Below are 15946 nucleotides of genomic sequence, written 5' to 3' on the forward strand. Positions count from 1 at the left end.
TACGAACATCGTTTTAAAAGCAAGTGAACATACAGCACGAACTAACAGACCAAAACCGCTGATGTAGAACCTGATCCATTTGTTTTGTACTCCAGTGCCTTATTTTTGAGCCACTGAAAGCATGCAAGCCCAGCTCGAATCCAGAGACACAGCAGCACAGCACCGACAGGCACGGCCATGGGCAGCATGAGAGAACATGTGACGAGGGGTGATGCGAGCTGGCACAAGCAGAGAAAGACCCTGAGCGTGCACACTCCCTCTCCTACAAAACAACGTCTACACAGATCGAAACAAACGTTAACCCCACAATGTGCATCTTTTCCCTGGCCCACCGCAGTTTTGAATGACATTGTGAAAGCATTACTTATTTGTAAATCAGATGATAATAGGAAGCCTTTATTCTCACCACTTTATTGTTTCGATAGTGTCATAACGTCTGAAGAACCCCACAACATTTTTTGTACTGTTAAAACGTTGATCTGCATACCATTCCAATTATTCCGTCTTCAGGACAACAGTTAGCACGTTTTCAGGCAAGCTGCTCGGATTTATGTTCTTGTCTTGCTGCAGTGAAATGTTCGATTTTTCAGACGTCGTTTTTCCACACCCATCTCCTAGCTCGGAAACCGTAACCACGCGCTTTCGGTCCGCAGACGGGCCAAGGTTTTTCAGCTGAATGATGCACCACTTGTCCCAGTAGAAATTCACCACATTTGCCAGAGAGGAGTAATAATGAATATGTAACAAATGCCTATTGCTCAAGTCCCTGTAGGTTTAATTACTATTGTAGTGCAAAGGGTCTGTTGTCTGCATTGGGGCTTAGAACAAAGGAGGGAGGTCCCATTGAACTGATCAGCTAATGCCAAGAGGGCAACAGATGTCTACTGGAACCACAGGGGACCAGCAACTGGTGGCCTGCCCATCTTCTAAAAACTTTCAATAGGCTTATGCATATGCTCGCACAATGGACCATGTGACACAAAGAAGAACCTCTATTTAACCCTTTAGTTGCCCCTTTTGTAATATCTCCAGTATCATGAGCTCTTTGTTTTTTTTAACTCCATGTTTTAGCCACTGTTGCTGAGGGGCTTACACACGTTAGCTTTGACAGAGCAGATTTAATTTGACATTTTAGCTGCCTTCACGTGGTCTTGGAACAGCAAAAATCCGTCTGAATATATTGAGCTCCACAGCACTAATAGCTGCTATTGCAGCTTAAACGGATGATTAAAACTGCCTTGTGTAACTGCTAGCTCTTTGGCCACATGCTACACTCCTAGGTAGAAACAGAATTCTGAATGCAATGAAAATAATTTATTTGTAGGACTGACAAGTAACATAAGAAAAATATTTAGATGAAGTTCCTTTTAATTGTACTACTCAAGTAAAGTACATACATACAAAAATAACACGTTCTATTCATTGAATGCAATAGAATTTTCAAAATCATGCAAAAAGTGCATGCATGCATGCATTTCACCTCGAAAAGCAGAAATGTCCCATTCTTCAATGCAATGGGTGGAAAAAAGAATTTTACACGAGTCACACAAAGGACCAACCCGAGTAGAAATCTACACTTACCACCGTCTCCGTGAAATAAAAAACACAATCCTAAGAAAGCGTCCCCGAAGAAGCAACGAGGCTTATTGCTGCTGTGTGTCGGAAAACTCAAGATTGTTGACTTGACTTTACTGCTTTAGATGCGAGAGAGGAAAACACCCGTCCCTTGGTCTTCTGCTTTGTCTACATCTGAACCAAATCCCAACTACTTACATTAGCAGGAAAGCACACCGACATTGGCTTCTTTGTAGTGGTCTCCAGCACCAACTCCCCGATACAATTTGTACCACAGACTTCCAAGGCAGGCGAGTGGAACAATGAATAGCTGAACAGATGGAGCTACAATGTCTATGCTTCCCCCATTAGCGAGTGGCCTCTTTCGGCCAATGGGAGCAGAGTTGCCTCACAATGAGCTGTGCAGGCAGATGCAAGCCCACTCCTCGTCTCACATCAGGCCTGGAGGATTCTAAGATAAGCAAGTCGCTGTCACTACAAAGGTCTATCCCGGGCGGCCTGCGAATCAACAAGGGGTGTGCGCCAACAAAGGGCCAAACAAAAGGCACTAGCAGGCAGCTGCTACATTAGGGCTCAAGTCATTAGGGAGCAGACCGCCAGGAAGAAACACCTGGCTTGTTGCGGACTTCAGACTCTCCTCTTTGTTTTGGGTCGCAGAAACAATAACCTGGATTATGTGAAAAGTATTGCGGATTCTCCAGTGCAATTTTTTTTTGCACTTTATAAACAAAAAAAAAACCAAAGAAAGTATTTAAGAATAAAAGATGGCAGTAGGTCTGGATAAAAAAAAAAACTAGCAACTGCTTCTAGCTTTGCGATACTATGTGTCTGCTTTCATGCGTTTGTTTTTTTACCAGTGATTTTCCACATCGCCAGCGACAAACAGCACAACTACTGAAGTCTTTAAACTTAAAGTAAATGGCTGAAAGTAAATAATACGTGCATGGGACAATACTTTAAGGATTTAAAAGTAGATGATTACAGTCATTTTATCAATGTTTGCCGACTAGTTAACAATGAATGGTTAATAAAAAACAGTAACCAGAAACGAAACTTCTAGTTTTAACTTCCTCTAAAATACTACAGCATACTGTTGGACTAGCATCCCTTGAACTCATCAAGATTCTTCTGCTTGAATTTTGACACTTCGGCAATATTTAAAACTGGGTTTTCTGTGCTCATATGTGCAAAGCACTGGAAACAGCTTACGATATGACCCCATTCATCGTGTGATAGAACTGTTCATAAACCATCCAAAAACAGTTTTGGAGTCCTGTAAAATCAGTTTTATGCTGCGGCCATCCCTGAAATAGACTTCTCTCTACACATCTTTAAAACCAATAATGAAGATGCACTAAAACTGAAGCACAAACATGGGCTTAAACCTTCTTCGACAGATCCGGAGCTGGCTTTTCTAGCAAAATGGGCAGCAACTGGGCACATTTCGCTGAACTACGTCATGTCCTGCGTTTACGGAATTGAGCATCTTTGCCTAAATGGCTAGGAGTGAGGAATCTACATCAAGCGAAGTGACTTAGTGATCAGCTCATTTCTCTATAAACTGAGTATTCACTGAATTGCCTCCAGCTTCATGAGATCACATGGCTTTGTGTACCATCGGCTTCTGGCAATTCCTTAATTGAAGCTGCAGCCCTGAGCGCAAGCCATTCTGAAAGCCATCTGCTGTTGTCCAACTGTAAACAGGTGTTATCATCTGACATGGGGGTGGGTACTTCTCTAAGCCCCTAATAATTTTTCTTTTTCTGAATTTACATATGCCCGGAAACACACAGCGCAGGACTAAACATATCATTTTAATGTTTTATACTATTTGATTAACCAGAGGTCTTGAACTGCGTTAACACTAACTTGGTTTCCTCATACTAAAGCAAATGGACAAGACTGAATTATTTCACCAACTTAAAAAAAAATCATTATAACTCTTATAACATTATAATTTTTTTCCATCCTTTAGTCGACTTACAAGATTATTCCTGTAGACATTTCTTAAAGGGAAAAAAAAAAGTTTAAAAAAAAAATTAATTCAGATAAATTTCAAATTGCAAAACACAACAACATTGGTTTTCAGAATACTGTGCAATGGCAGTAAAGAATGGGTTTATCCTGCAATGCTACGTTAAATCAGGAGAGGAAAATGTTGTCGTTTTCCTAGTTCAAACATTTAAACCAAATAAAGCTGCTTTATTAGACTGTTACCTTTTCTATCCAGAGAAAAAATAAGATCTCCACCACATGCAAAGATTATTCACCATCGGCAGCCCTCGCTGACCCTCCCCCACCACGATCTGCTTAAGGACCTGTTGTCTGCCGAGAGAAGCAGCTTCATCAGCGAATCCAGTTCCTGTGATCACTGGGGAGGTGCGGAAAACGACGGAGGCTCCCAGTGTCATCCCCCCATCCCAGCCGGCAGGAGGACGGACACCTTCCATGGGTGGCCTCGTCCTGTTTGCAGGGAGGCCTTCCAAAGTCTACGCGCTGAAACGGATGATTCAGACCCCAGACCCTGCGGCATTCTGACCCTTTTCCACTCTTTTTTTGTTTCTTTGGAATGTCACCTGGCATTCCAGATCCGACCACTGCAGGGGGACCTGACCCAAAAGATCATCTCTGACACTTCACATGTAATACAGTCATCTTGGCCATCTGGCTAAGCAGGGAGATAAGACTGGCAAGGCGATTCTGGACGTATGCAGTACATGAGGTTTATCATGTACCTCACTTCTTACACCAAACTGAATACAGATTAGGCAAGAATCACGTTAAGGCCGGATTGACGGACATTACTAAGGCTGTCAAGTCGAGTAATCTAGGAAAAATCTGTTTTCTTCCACTTTCATGAAAAACGGAGGAAAAATAAATCAGGAAGTTATCACATCACAATAGAGCTCCAATTGCAGCTGAGGGACTAAATATTCAGGCAAACAGTTCTTAATTCTTTAAGCTTCACAGTATTTCACGTGAACAACTTTAAGTCCAAGGCCTCTAAACGTCCAGACTGTTGCCTCCCAAACACTAACTTGACCCCGTTACTTCCACCTGTTGTAGAACTGTCTCTTCACAGTGCCAATAAAGAAGTCAAATACAGACTGTACAACTGTACAAGTACCGGGTGTCTTAGTTTAACTCGCAGATTTACTCTTAAGACACAAACTCTTCATTAAAAAACTCAAACACTGACAAACTCTCTACAGTGCAGTACATGTAGGCTATAAAGTGAGGAGAAATGCAGTCTGTGGGTTACTTTTTTATACATAATGTTTTTTGTCCCCCAAAAAATTTTATCTGAAGAATAGCAACATGTAGTAATTACCTTAGCTCTCTCAAAAGCACATAATGGCAAACATGAAAACACTATTCGATGAACTACATTATTTCTCTGTAACATTAAGCTATCTGTAATGTTATTCCACCTGTTGTAGAAGACTTCTTAATGTACATAACATTTTTCATGGTCTATCAATGAAGCTTACCTTTTCAAATAACATCAATTGCTACACTGAGTGCAGCAAACCTCTATGTTTCCTGAAAGGGATTAAAAAAACTATTCATAAATGCCTTTAACATCTTCTAAGGGGCTTTTAGTTGTACAGCTGTTGATCCTTAACTCTAATATATACTGGCACTAAGATGTTGTAATAAATGTGGTATTTTGCCAGAGCTTTTTCACAGTTCATTGTTTTCATTGCTGAGGTCTCATATACACAGTTTTACACAAACTTAGCATAAAACAGCAACAAACACTCTGGACTTCTATAGATGAAGTTCCTCGTAAAAGGATTCACCCCCCTATCCACTAGTGCCCTGTTTTGCAGATTTACACATAATACACTATTTTATTTCATATTTTAATTAAGACATGAGCATTCAAACTGAACATTGAAGAAGATGTTAAATGTCGGTAAAAACAAAAGAAAAACAACTTTTGACAGTTTTGTTGTTGTTGTTTTTTTAATCAAGAGCACTAACAATTTACTGAACAGATATGACGCAAGTAATTGCCCACTGCAGATCAACATATGCCATCAACAGCAGGGTCAGCTGTGAAAGTCACAGTCTGGTAGCATATGTGGCCACGGGTGGAACCGAGGCGAGCTGCACATCTGACACACGTGCTTGACACCAGGCTGCACGTGCGATCATTTGGGATTCTGCCCCACTCCTCCTGGGGGAACCTTGTCAAGCAGGTGCCTGGTCTCTAAAGCCCTGGACAGCCCACATCACCCCAACTCGTCCCACAAGTGCTCAACATGGATCAAGTCTTCCAAGAGGGGCATTTATGGCACAACTGTCAAACTCCTCTCACAAGAAAACTGTGTCTCTCACGTAGGCGGCGTGACAGACATTTTTCACTTTTCTCCCTCTTCCCTCTGGTAAGCATTATAGGAGCATAAAGGCACAAACTTCCAGACTCAGAGACAGTTTCTTCCCACAAGCTGTCAGATTACTGAACTCTACCCCCACCACTGACTCACAGTGTTTTTTCTCACACTGCTTGTCTGACTTTGTTTTTTAAGTTGTATGTTATTTTACTTGTTGTTGCTGCTGCTGCTGCTCTGCGTTTGTGGTGATTCCTTTAATGTCTCTGTATCGGAGCATACACGCAAATAAGCATTTCATTGCACTTGTGGATATGACAAAAACTGGACCCTACTGACATTGTCCTGCTGGAATATCATCACGTCGATATAATCCCACAGAAAGGACACACAAGTTAACTTCCAGGATCAATGTAGCCCTGTGCAGCCGAGATGTCACCAACAGCCTATAGGGACTAGACTCCTGCCCAGACCATCACACTGGAACCTGCCCCAGAAACACTCGCAAAGGCGTTGTGTCTCGTGATCCCCCAATTTGAGGCTTATCCGTCAACACACTCACTCCTGAAGCAATGTAGTGCTGAGGCTAACACATTCACTCAAGTGTGTCATGGTTAACTATGAATGATCAATTCATCAACACGCCACCAAACACACCAGTTCATCGACACCCAGAATTCGCACAGTGTAGTATTCTAGACCGACGCACACCTCTTTCGTGCTCAGCCGACACAGGTCGCAGGCCTAAAGCTTCGCCGTCCCCGGCAGCAGCACAGTCCCTCAAAAGCGGACCTTCAGCTCCTGCGACGCGGTGGCACGGCGCGACGCAGACCGCCAGCGCACACACGCGTGTCCTGCAGGGAGCCTGGCAGGCCCACGCTGCTGACAGCAGCACGCTAGTAAGGCTGTGCCCTTCGGTGACCTCAGAGGGCATTAAGGCCTCTGGACGGCTCCTAATTCCTCCGGACACTCTGTTTCCTTGGTTTCCTTTATGAGGAGCCCAGCCACCTGCTGCTTGTTTCTAAAGTGACTTGGCTCCTGTTTATGATAATGGGAAGCTGCACAATGACCCAAACAGGCAGGGAGAAGCAGTACTTGTTAACCTGGTCTAAACTCAATTTATCATAAGCCATGAAGAACTTGGAAATCAGACAATTATTGTATTCTAATCCTTGCATGGGGGTAATTGCTTCACAAAGGCTTCAGACAGAACCTATAAAGATGTAGCAGTGCAGAAAGCACAAAGGAAAACAAATGTTCTTTAGTCTGTTCGGTATAAGGTTGGTGTTATTTCAGACTTATTAAAAAGCTTTCTCCGGAACTGCATGGGTTTGTGGTGGAGTCGTTTGTTTTATTTCCGTCAAAGGGGAAAATTTAAAACTGTATCAAACAAGGATGGAGAGGTCAACTGCTTCAGGCTGACTAACTTTGCTGGGCTTGGAAAAACAAAATCCACACACAAGAAGACTTTCGTGCACACTCAACAATGGTATCTGTGAATTACAGATCCAGGTCCGAATTTGGGTGCATTCTGAAAGAGACTTTCCAGGACACCCGGCATCCTAGTGTAATCAGTTTGATTTATATCTAAACAGGTTACGTCTGTAATACAACCAAAAAAATGGAGCCAAGATCTGCACAATTTCAGAATTCTAATATAATCACCAGAAAGACAGCAAAGACCTTATCTTCAGAAATATCCAATCTGGAGAAGCCTCAACAGCCAAAAAGTTCTTTCTTCTTTCCCGTTTTCTCAGCGCGGAATTAACCTTTACTTGCTCCTTTACTTCAAAACTAACCAACCGTCTGGCTCCAGTGTGAAAGCTGTATTAAAAATACCAGGTCATTATGGGAGTGTGCCAGCTGTTAGGCCAAATGCTGATAAGATTTTCATTGTAAATTTTGGCTTTTGCACAGCTATTCAGCAGGTCACGGTCACGTTTGGAGCCCTTCACAGCTGACTAAGCAAGCAGAACTTGGTGTGACGCAAAAACTCTGCTCTGAATACACAATCAGACAGGGCGTGAATAAAACGTTCAGCTTTGTGCCTTACTGCCATACATTTGAAATCTGTGGTACTTCGGAAAAATTAATACACAGAATCACGGTTCATAGCCTGAATTTAAAAAAAAAAGAAAAAGATGGAAAAGGTTCTGGCACAAGTGTGGCAGAAACTCGGGAAATGGCGGAAAAAAAGAACACGGAGAAATTTGTTTACCGGATTTTACACAAAGAGGTATCAAGATCCACACCCAGGAGAATCCGTCTCCAGGGTAATAACCTGACAAACCCACACTGGGAAACTGGGAACACCTCGGAGACGGACAGACAGCTTCAAGTACAGGTGGAACTCCATTTAAGCCCCACCCCAAGATCGTACTAGAATACTCTCAAACGGCCCAGTGCAAAAGCTGCTAAAATGATGATAACACGAGTTAATCACAAAAACGGCACTCAACTTAGAAGGGTTTCAAAGCAAAATGTCCTTCAAGTGAAACAGCCCTCCCCCCCCTCCCCGCCACTGCAAATCACAGCTGCTCACAGAGGAAGGAGTCAAAGAGCGACCCAAAGCTTTTGTTGGCAGGTCACTTTGCCTAGCCACCAGGATTGAGCCTCACACATCAATCCATATCCCATCTCTGCGGGAACAGACGAAATCCCTCAGTGGGATGGGTTACTTTCCGACGCTGTTGTTTCATCAATAGAAAACATCGGCTTCTATTTCCTCCTTCGAACAGATCAGTACAACCTTGACTTGTGATGGAAAAAATCATTCCAAAAGCAGAACGCAAACAAGATATTCAAATCTTATTCCCACCCAGCCTTAATACCGCGAGGCTATAAAGCCCAATATGCAAATAAATTAACAGCCGAGTCACAAAAGTTATGCAATAAACGTAATATCAAATGTTTATTTCTCTGCCTTTTTAAACCAGGAAAAGGCTTGGAAACCTAAAGGCCAAGGGACATTTGCATGATTATGTTTTAACTATACTTGCTTTCAAGTTGCACACAATCTGCACTCCAGGGGAACATCGCCAAAACAATGTGCCGGGAGCTCGCCGATCTTTGGCAAGGCGCCCGAGACAGACTTCACAGGCTGCTCTCCCACGTGAAACCGACCAAACTAACATTAGGGAACAAGTAACAGGTTTATTCCGTGCTGAAAAGAGAAGAAAGAAAACGCAACGTTTTGGCTGTGCATGCAGCCTCCTTCGGGTGCCAGCACCTTCACATCCGAAGAAGGCTCCACAGCTGAAATGTTGCGATTGCAGCCAAAGCACACTGATGCAGCTACCCACCAAAACTAACACTAGTCAACCAAAAAGGTAAAGGCAGCAAAAAATTCCACTCTAAAGCAAAAAGTCATTCATGAGATCTATGGAGAAAACCTGCCTTTTCATACTGTATGACTAATGCAATATCAAAAGAACTAATGGCACTTTGCACATACAGTGTCCTTCAAAAGTATTGGGAAAGTGAGGTTCAATCTTATTTCTGCAATACATTCAAGCAAATTGTATTCAAGATCATGAAATTAATATGAATGTTAAGCACGATATGATACAAATTTATTTTGTGGTAATTAAAAGTAATTAAGTAATACTTAAGAACTAGAGGGCAAAAACACTCCGTTCAACCCAGTGAGGTCCAAGTGATTTCAAATAATGGATCAAAATCAAATGAAGTTCCGAGTTTAAAAGTCAGTATTTGGCTGCATGTCCCTTTCTGGGTATAACTGCATGAGGTCTGTGACCCTTTGAGCTGACCACATGCTTTGTACAATCATTTAAGATGCTTTTCTCCACGCACTTTGAGTGACTGCCTATTCTTGGGATGCGCAGGCTACACTGTTTGCCTCAGCAAGTACAGTGCATGCTCATTGGATTTACACCGGGAGATCGACTTGTCCAGTCTAAGATTTTGCACTGTTTTCCCGCTTAATGAACTCCTGGGTTGCATCGGAAAAGTCTTTTGGTGCACGGTGAACGTGAGAAGATTAAAAACAACAGGAGACACAATTTTGTTGTCGTAGTAAATTGATCAGAGGATCTCAGCATTTCTTTTAAGAAGACTGGGTATCGGCTTCAGCAGCACGGCTGGGCAGCATGTGCCCTATTCCCACTACACATTGGGTAAGGACATGCCTCCTGTTCCTAGTTTTAAACACACTTCCACTTGTTCTCTGTGGATCATATTTCACCATTCATTCTGAAGATGTCCGCTGGTTTGACTTTGTTAGCGTATCTGAGGATTTTTAAAACCGAAGAAGTTGATAAATCGGTACAATTAAGCCAATAATGACATGATTTAGGCAACTACGAGCTTGCAAACTTGCAGACAAACTGACCCTCCAAGACTGCAATTGTATTACCTGGGGCTACAGAACTCATCCCACGCCTTAATAATGACTTAGTATAATTTATCGGTATCATGGAGTCCAATAAAACAGTAACGCGTCCAGTCAAGAATCTCACAACAGCCTGAGCATTCCTGCTCCTGCTGAACAATTCAAGCTGAAAACCTACAAGGGCAAGTGGAAAGAAAATACTTTTCTATCTGATCATCACGATTAGGGCTCATCCCTTCTCAAATAATTTCTGCATTAAGTGGGATTTACCACCTAATGCTCTGAAGCTATAATTTAGCTGTCCGAATCATCAAAATAGTTTCACTTTTTATAGTGTTAATTCCTACATAGTACAATAATACAAGAACAAAACCATGTGAAAAAAATACTCATTACTGTATTAAAATCACAATCAGTCATTTTAAATAGAATTAACCTAACAGACTAGACTATTAAATTTGATTAAAAGTACAAACGTTAATTTGTATTATGATTAGGGCTCCTGGCTTGTGACAAATAACACCATCCTTTAAAATGTACTGATCCGTCTCCTAATGAGGAGAATAAAAGAAGCAGCACCCGCATTTTCCACATTTTCACAAGTTATGATGTTAAACACTGCAGGTGTGTGTGTTTTGGACAGCAGACGTACATCTGTGCTGAAGCAATATTTGTCTGCAGCAGTCGTGAAAGCAACTCAAGCCCAAAGAAGCGCTGGTGTATAAATACGCTCATTGGAAGACTGACATGGGAGAAAGATTTGGGGGAAAAGCAATCGTTTTCAACCATCAGCTGCATTACAAAAGAAACTGAGCAGTGCAATCCAAACATGAACTTAAGATGAGACAACGTTATTTCTTTATTACAGAACCTTGTGCTTTAATTATCAAACAGAATTGGCTTTCTACAACCAACTCGGTTGGATACACCGTAAGCTCTGCTTATGATATTTAACTGAGCTATCCCAGCTAAAAACAATGTACAGTCATATTCAGCACTTGAAGGTTGTCCAAATGATATTCATATCAAGTATTTAACACAATGGTCCACTCTTCAGAACGAAATAATGTTCCCCTGAACAGCTTTATGTACTATTTCATCCACCCCTTGCTACATCTTCACAGGCTCCCTCCCTTTCTTAACTCCTTTTTTAATGAATAATCAGAAATTGAGTATGAATAGTTATCCGTGAGAACAGAAATACTTTTTCCGAGCCCAGCAGTACACTATTCCTCTAGTAAAATGGTTAAAAAAAGAAAAACGATCACACCCTTATGGGAGACAACAACACTGCAGATTACTCAACATTAAAATGAGCCCAGCCGAAAAAATGTTTATATTTCTTCACTTTCTCACGTTAGAAAAATCCCATTCTTACATTCAACGGTGGGTCACAACCACAGAAAAGGTACAAGCAGAGCTGTATGCCATGCATTGGTATTTTAATTTGATTTGATTATTTTTGCAATAGATTAAAGCCAGTCGAGTCCAGACCTTCTTTCTAATTTTTAGCTATTAGTCAGCAGTGCTCCCTAGTCTGATTAACTCTCTGGAAACCAGGACGAGCTCTGGCCCAGTGCACAGCCGTAGTTCAGGTGTGAGCTGTACCGTTTACTCAACACTGCTCAGTGCCTGTAGTCAGCAGCGCTGGCAGTTTCCCAAGTCTTTTGCTAAGGATCTTGGCGTTACCAGGGATCTTGCCTTCCCCGAAAGGGGATCAAGCACAGGTTCACCTGTCCACCACTCTTCTGTTCTCTTCTCTGGCATGAACTGATTCCTGGGACAGAGAACAAAGCAGGCTAGCATATTTTTCTGATTTGGTAGGTTCTAGAAAAAAAAAAACGGAAGTGCCTTAGATTTGGGCTATCATGGCTCACTGGAAGTTGAGCTGCCTGATGACGGAAAAAGAAACATGACCCCCAGTCACTAGCGTGGCCCTTTTTCCTGCACAAGCTTCTAACATCCCCGTCTTTATCTGTAGATGGGAATATTTCGGTCCGGTTTCCTTTGATAGAATTATGATTAGATTCAGGGCAGCAGGTGGCGCATTGGTCAGCATTGCTGCCTTGCAATGGGGTGCTGTCTGCGTGGAGTCTGTATGTTCTCCCCAGGTTTGTGCGGGTTTCCTGCTACAGTCCGAAGACAGGCTGGGAGGTTAACTGGCTTCTGGGAAAACTGTCCCTGGTGTGAGTGTGTGTGTCTGTGTTTGTCTGTCTGCGCCTCAGTGGACTAGCGTCCTGTCCAGGGTGTACTCTGCTTTGCGCCCGTGTCTTGCTGGGACAGGCTCCAGATCCTCCACAACCCAGAATTGGAAGACACGGTTAGAAAATGGAGCAGGTCGATTAAATTTAAGAGCACGATGGCTGTCGGCAGCAGTCAACTGATATGGAGAACATTTAATTTCCCCCCTTTTACCTGCAGAATACACAAAGTGCAAAACATCTAGATACTTTTGAAACAATAACATCTGAACCTATACTTCGTCGTATGGGTGTAGAAGGTATACGGTTCCTATAGTCTCAGCTAAAATACTATCTCACATGTGGCCAAGTTTAATCCTGTGTGTAGCCTAGTATCCAGAATGTTCCTGATTTAACTCTAACCTGTCTGAACAGGCTAAAACTAAAACTCAGCAGGGATTAACTTGAGCGCTTAAACAATACGAAAGCACGGATATTATTATTAATCTAGGGACATTTTATATTTGTCTTGTTTAAAAACTCTACAGTTTTATTTTCGCTCTAGTAGGTAAATCTCAAAATAATCCTTATCACTTTGCAGCAGGCAGACATTCCTGTGGCTGGTTTAATACAATAAATCTTGTGTTCATTAATGCTGTATAAAAAAGTTATATGACTGTTGGCACCTGAGATCCTTTAATTTCCCTATATCACCCATGAATCACAAATTCCTGAAATATTTACTTCTGTGTATGGGGAATTTCTTTGTGATTTGACTAACAAGAAAAGTATCGACCAGCCCTGCTAAAGTAATATCTCCCTCCCTCTGTGCATTCACCAGTGTAAACACTACTTGCAAAAGTCAGGACTTGGCCTTGTCTGCACTGAGATCAGATAATTGCATATTTGTAGGTGGGACTACAACTTCATTAATATTGGCCTAAGTAATTAACTGGAGGTATAATTTACCTTGGATTATGTATTAAAAGCTTGCAGACTTCTTTAATGCCGATTTCTGATGACAATGTCTCATGGTCTGTGCAGTACAAAAGGGGTTTTCGAGCTCAAGGAAATGCTGTTTTGTAATTTCATAACCTACCATTTTTAGGGTCGGTTAAGAGATACTCCCTCACTGAAACGATGCCCCAGATAATTTACATTTCTACATTACCGCAGTTCAAGAACAAAAATCCTTGCATACGAACCCGATTAGTTTGCCTCCTTCTTTAGCACAGCACCATTTAAAACCACAGAGACATCTGAACTCGGACCAGCAGTTAAAAGAAAGTTTCGTTATGATTATGGTTAGATCATTTGAAATCTTAGTTGCAACATCTTTAGCAATACTGACAATGACGGCAGCAAGCTTTGAAACGCAAATAGATATTAAATATCTATATTTAATCGAGTCTACGTGGAGTTTTGTACGTTTCCCCCCCTTATTTAACGCCTGACTGACTTTGGTCTAACGTAACACCGTCACAATATATTACAATGTAAACTGCTTAACTTTAAATTGAAATTGTGACGCGAAAAACGCTCAGTCACGTAAAACGGGGAGGTTAAGGAAAAGCACATGAATGGTTATTCTACCACTGTGTATATGAAGCGCTCCTGAATTTGATGAAGCAGACTTACATTTCAAAAAGTGAGGGGACCTGATCGGATTCGGCCAAGACTGACTCGACCGTGGTCTAGCGGCTCCGCAGCCCGGGTGCAGGGGTTCTCCTTTGGGTCACTCGATAACTGGAGCTCGATGTTGTAATCGCCAAGCAGGGGCCTACAGCGGGATTTAACAAACATCGCACACAGCCTTTAACATTCAATTTAAGAAGTGGGACGTTACTAACTGTGCCACTGTAGCGTCTTGTGGCCATCAAATTGTGTTAAATTAACCGTTTGTCTAAGAGAATAAAACAGCCACACTATATATTACGTTACCCCCACGACTATTAAAAAAAACATCTAATCGTCATTACCAGGCAAACTAATTCCTTATATTAAAACGACGTGTGCCCCTAATTTAAATCCAGGAATTGTAGCAAGTGACCGTCACCTGTCGTAAAACTATCAAAGGACATTTTATCTTTAAAAGCCCCATAAAGTTATTAACTCCAAACCCAACAACACAACAGACCACAGCGGTTTACATGCCGTGCAGAACAAAGTCCAAGCGGCAGCGATATTCACCATTCATCAGGGCACATGGATGGGAAGCCAGTCGTGATACTCCAAGAGTTGATCCATGATGCTTCAAGAGGAAATGTAAACGATGCTCTTTATTCTCATTGCGCAAACTGCTTCAGCCTTTCCAGGAAACTTGCAAATGCTGTGAGTAGAGCCTGAGGTGCAGAAGGGAGCATTATCTGCCCGTGAACGAACAAAATAAAAAGTCAAACGGTACAAAGATTATAGCGACCTCTACGGCGTTTGGTATTTTTAAAGTACACTGTTAGAAAAACCTTCTGCCTGGTGGTTATTTATTTATACTCCACAAATCTAAATCAATACGCCTTAAACGCAAAGGGGCAGGAGCCCTCTTTCTGCACCGTGTAAAAGCACAAGAGCGGAGTTTCGCCGCCCTACAGCCCTCAACACTACCTCCATCTTGCGGTAAGAATCCGTTTCTTGAAGCCGAACAGACCTCTGGAGCTACTGTACACTTAACGCAAGACAGCAGAAAATCACAACACGGGATGTCTCATTTCGGAAACGTCCTCCAGCTGCCGGAAATTGGCTGCAATATCCAATACAAAACAGCTAAGACGGTGTGACCCTAGACAGATCATATAAAGGGCACTGACTTATTTTTCCATAAGCTCACTTTTCAACAAATCTAGGCTCTAATCAGTGTCCTGTATCGCAGAAATGCCTCTGGTGCTAAGTCAGCAAACATCATGCTCTACTGACCACAACCTGCCTCTGTTGTTATTACCTCTCAGACCAGGGAGACCTCTTGTGCTCTGGCAGGCTAGATAAGGTCTCCATTCAGCACTGAAGAGGAGCACTCTTCCATGCTCCCTAATTTATGATATTTTCAAAAATATTATTGAAAATGCTAAGCTACAATTACACAGCTAAAATACCTACAGTAATACAATACGACGTGCGGATCCAGTATTCAATGGCAATCAGTACAAAGTGTCATGCTTCTGCACTCTGTAGCGTGTCAGTTTCTCAGATGCACGTCAATAAGTTTTTCACAAAATTTGTTTATACTAAAAATACTAACAATACTAACAAAAATAGAGATGGGCAGAGAGAATGTTAATGTTAATGTTCAAGAATGTTAAGAGAGAGGGTGTCCAGTCCTTGTCCTGTAAGGGTCAATGTGTCTGCAGGGTGTCCAGTTCTGGTGCTGGAGGGTCAGTGTGGCTGCAGGGTGTCCAGTCCTGGATGTTTATGGGTCAGTGTGTCTTCAGAAGGGTCCAGTTCTGGTCTTGGAGGGTCAGTGTGTCTACAGGGGTGTCCAGTCCTGGTCCAGTCAGTGTGTCTGTTGGTTT

At 42.2% G+C, this 15946-nt stretch overlaps 1 protein-coding gene across 3 annotated transcripts in view; it reads right to left on the reverse strand.

The window, feature by feature from the left end:
• LOC148675705 (putative ribonuclease ZC3H12C) overlaps positions 1-15164 on the reverse strand; it is a 47809-nt gene extending 32645 nt beyond the window's left edge. The window contains exons 1-2 of one of the 3 annotated variants that reach the window (XM_088645714.1): positions 14634-15164; positions 14082-14223 (exon numbers count right to left, since the gene is read on the reverse strand). Coding sequence is in view for 2 of the 3 variants with exons in the window: in XM_088645697.1 (XP_088501823.1) it covers positions 1774-1797 (24 nt within the window). In the remaining variant the exon portion in view is untranslated. Of the gene's footprint in view, positions 1-1773; positions 1874-14081; positions 14224-14633 lie in introns of those variants that run through there. The other 2 variants (XM_088645704.1, XM_088645697.1) reach the window with 2 other exon arrangements.
• Between the last annotated feature and the right edge of the window lie 782 nt (positions 15165-15946).

Source organism: Lepisosteus platostomus, chromosome 2 (genome assembly GCF_059453375.1).
Source record: "Lepisosteus platostomus isolate fLepPlt1 chromosome 2, fLepPlt1.hap1, whole genome shotgun sequence".
NCBI lineage: Eukaryota > Metazoa > Chordata > Actinopteri > Semionotiformes > Lepisosteidae > Lepisosteus > Lepisosteus platostomus.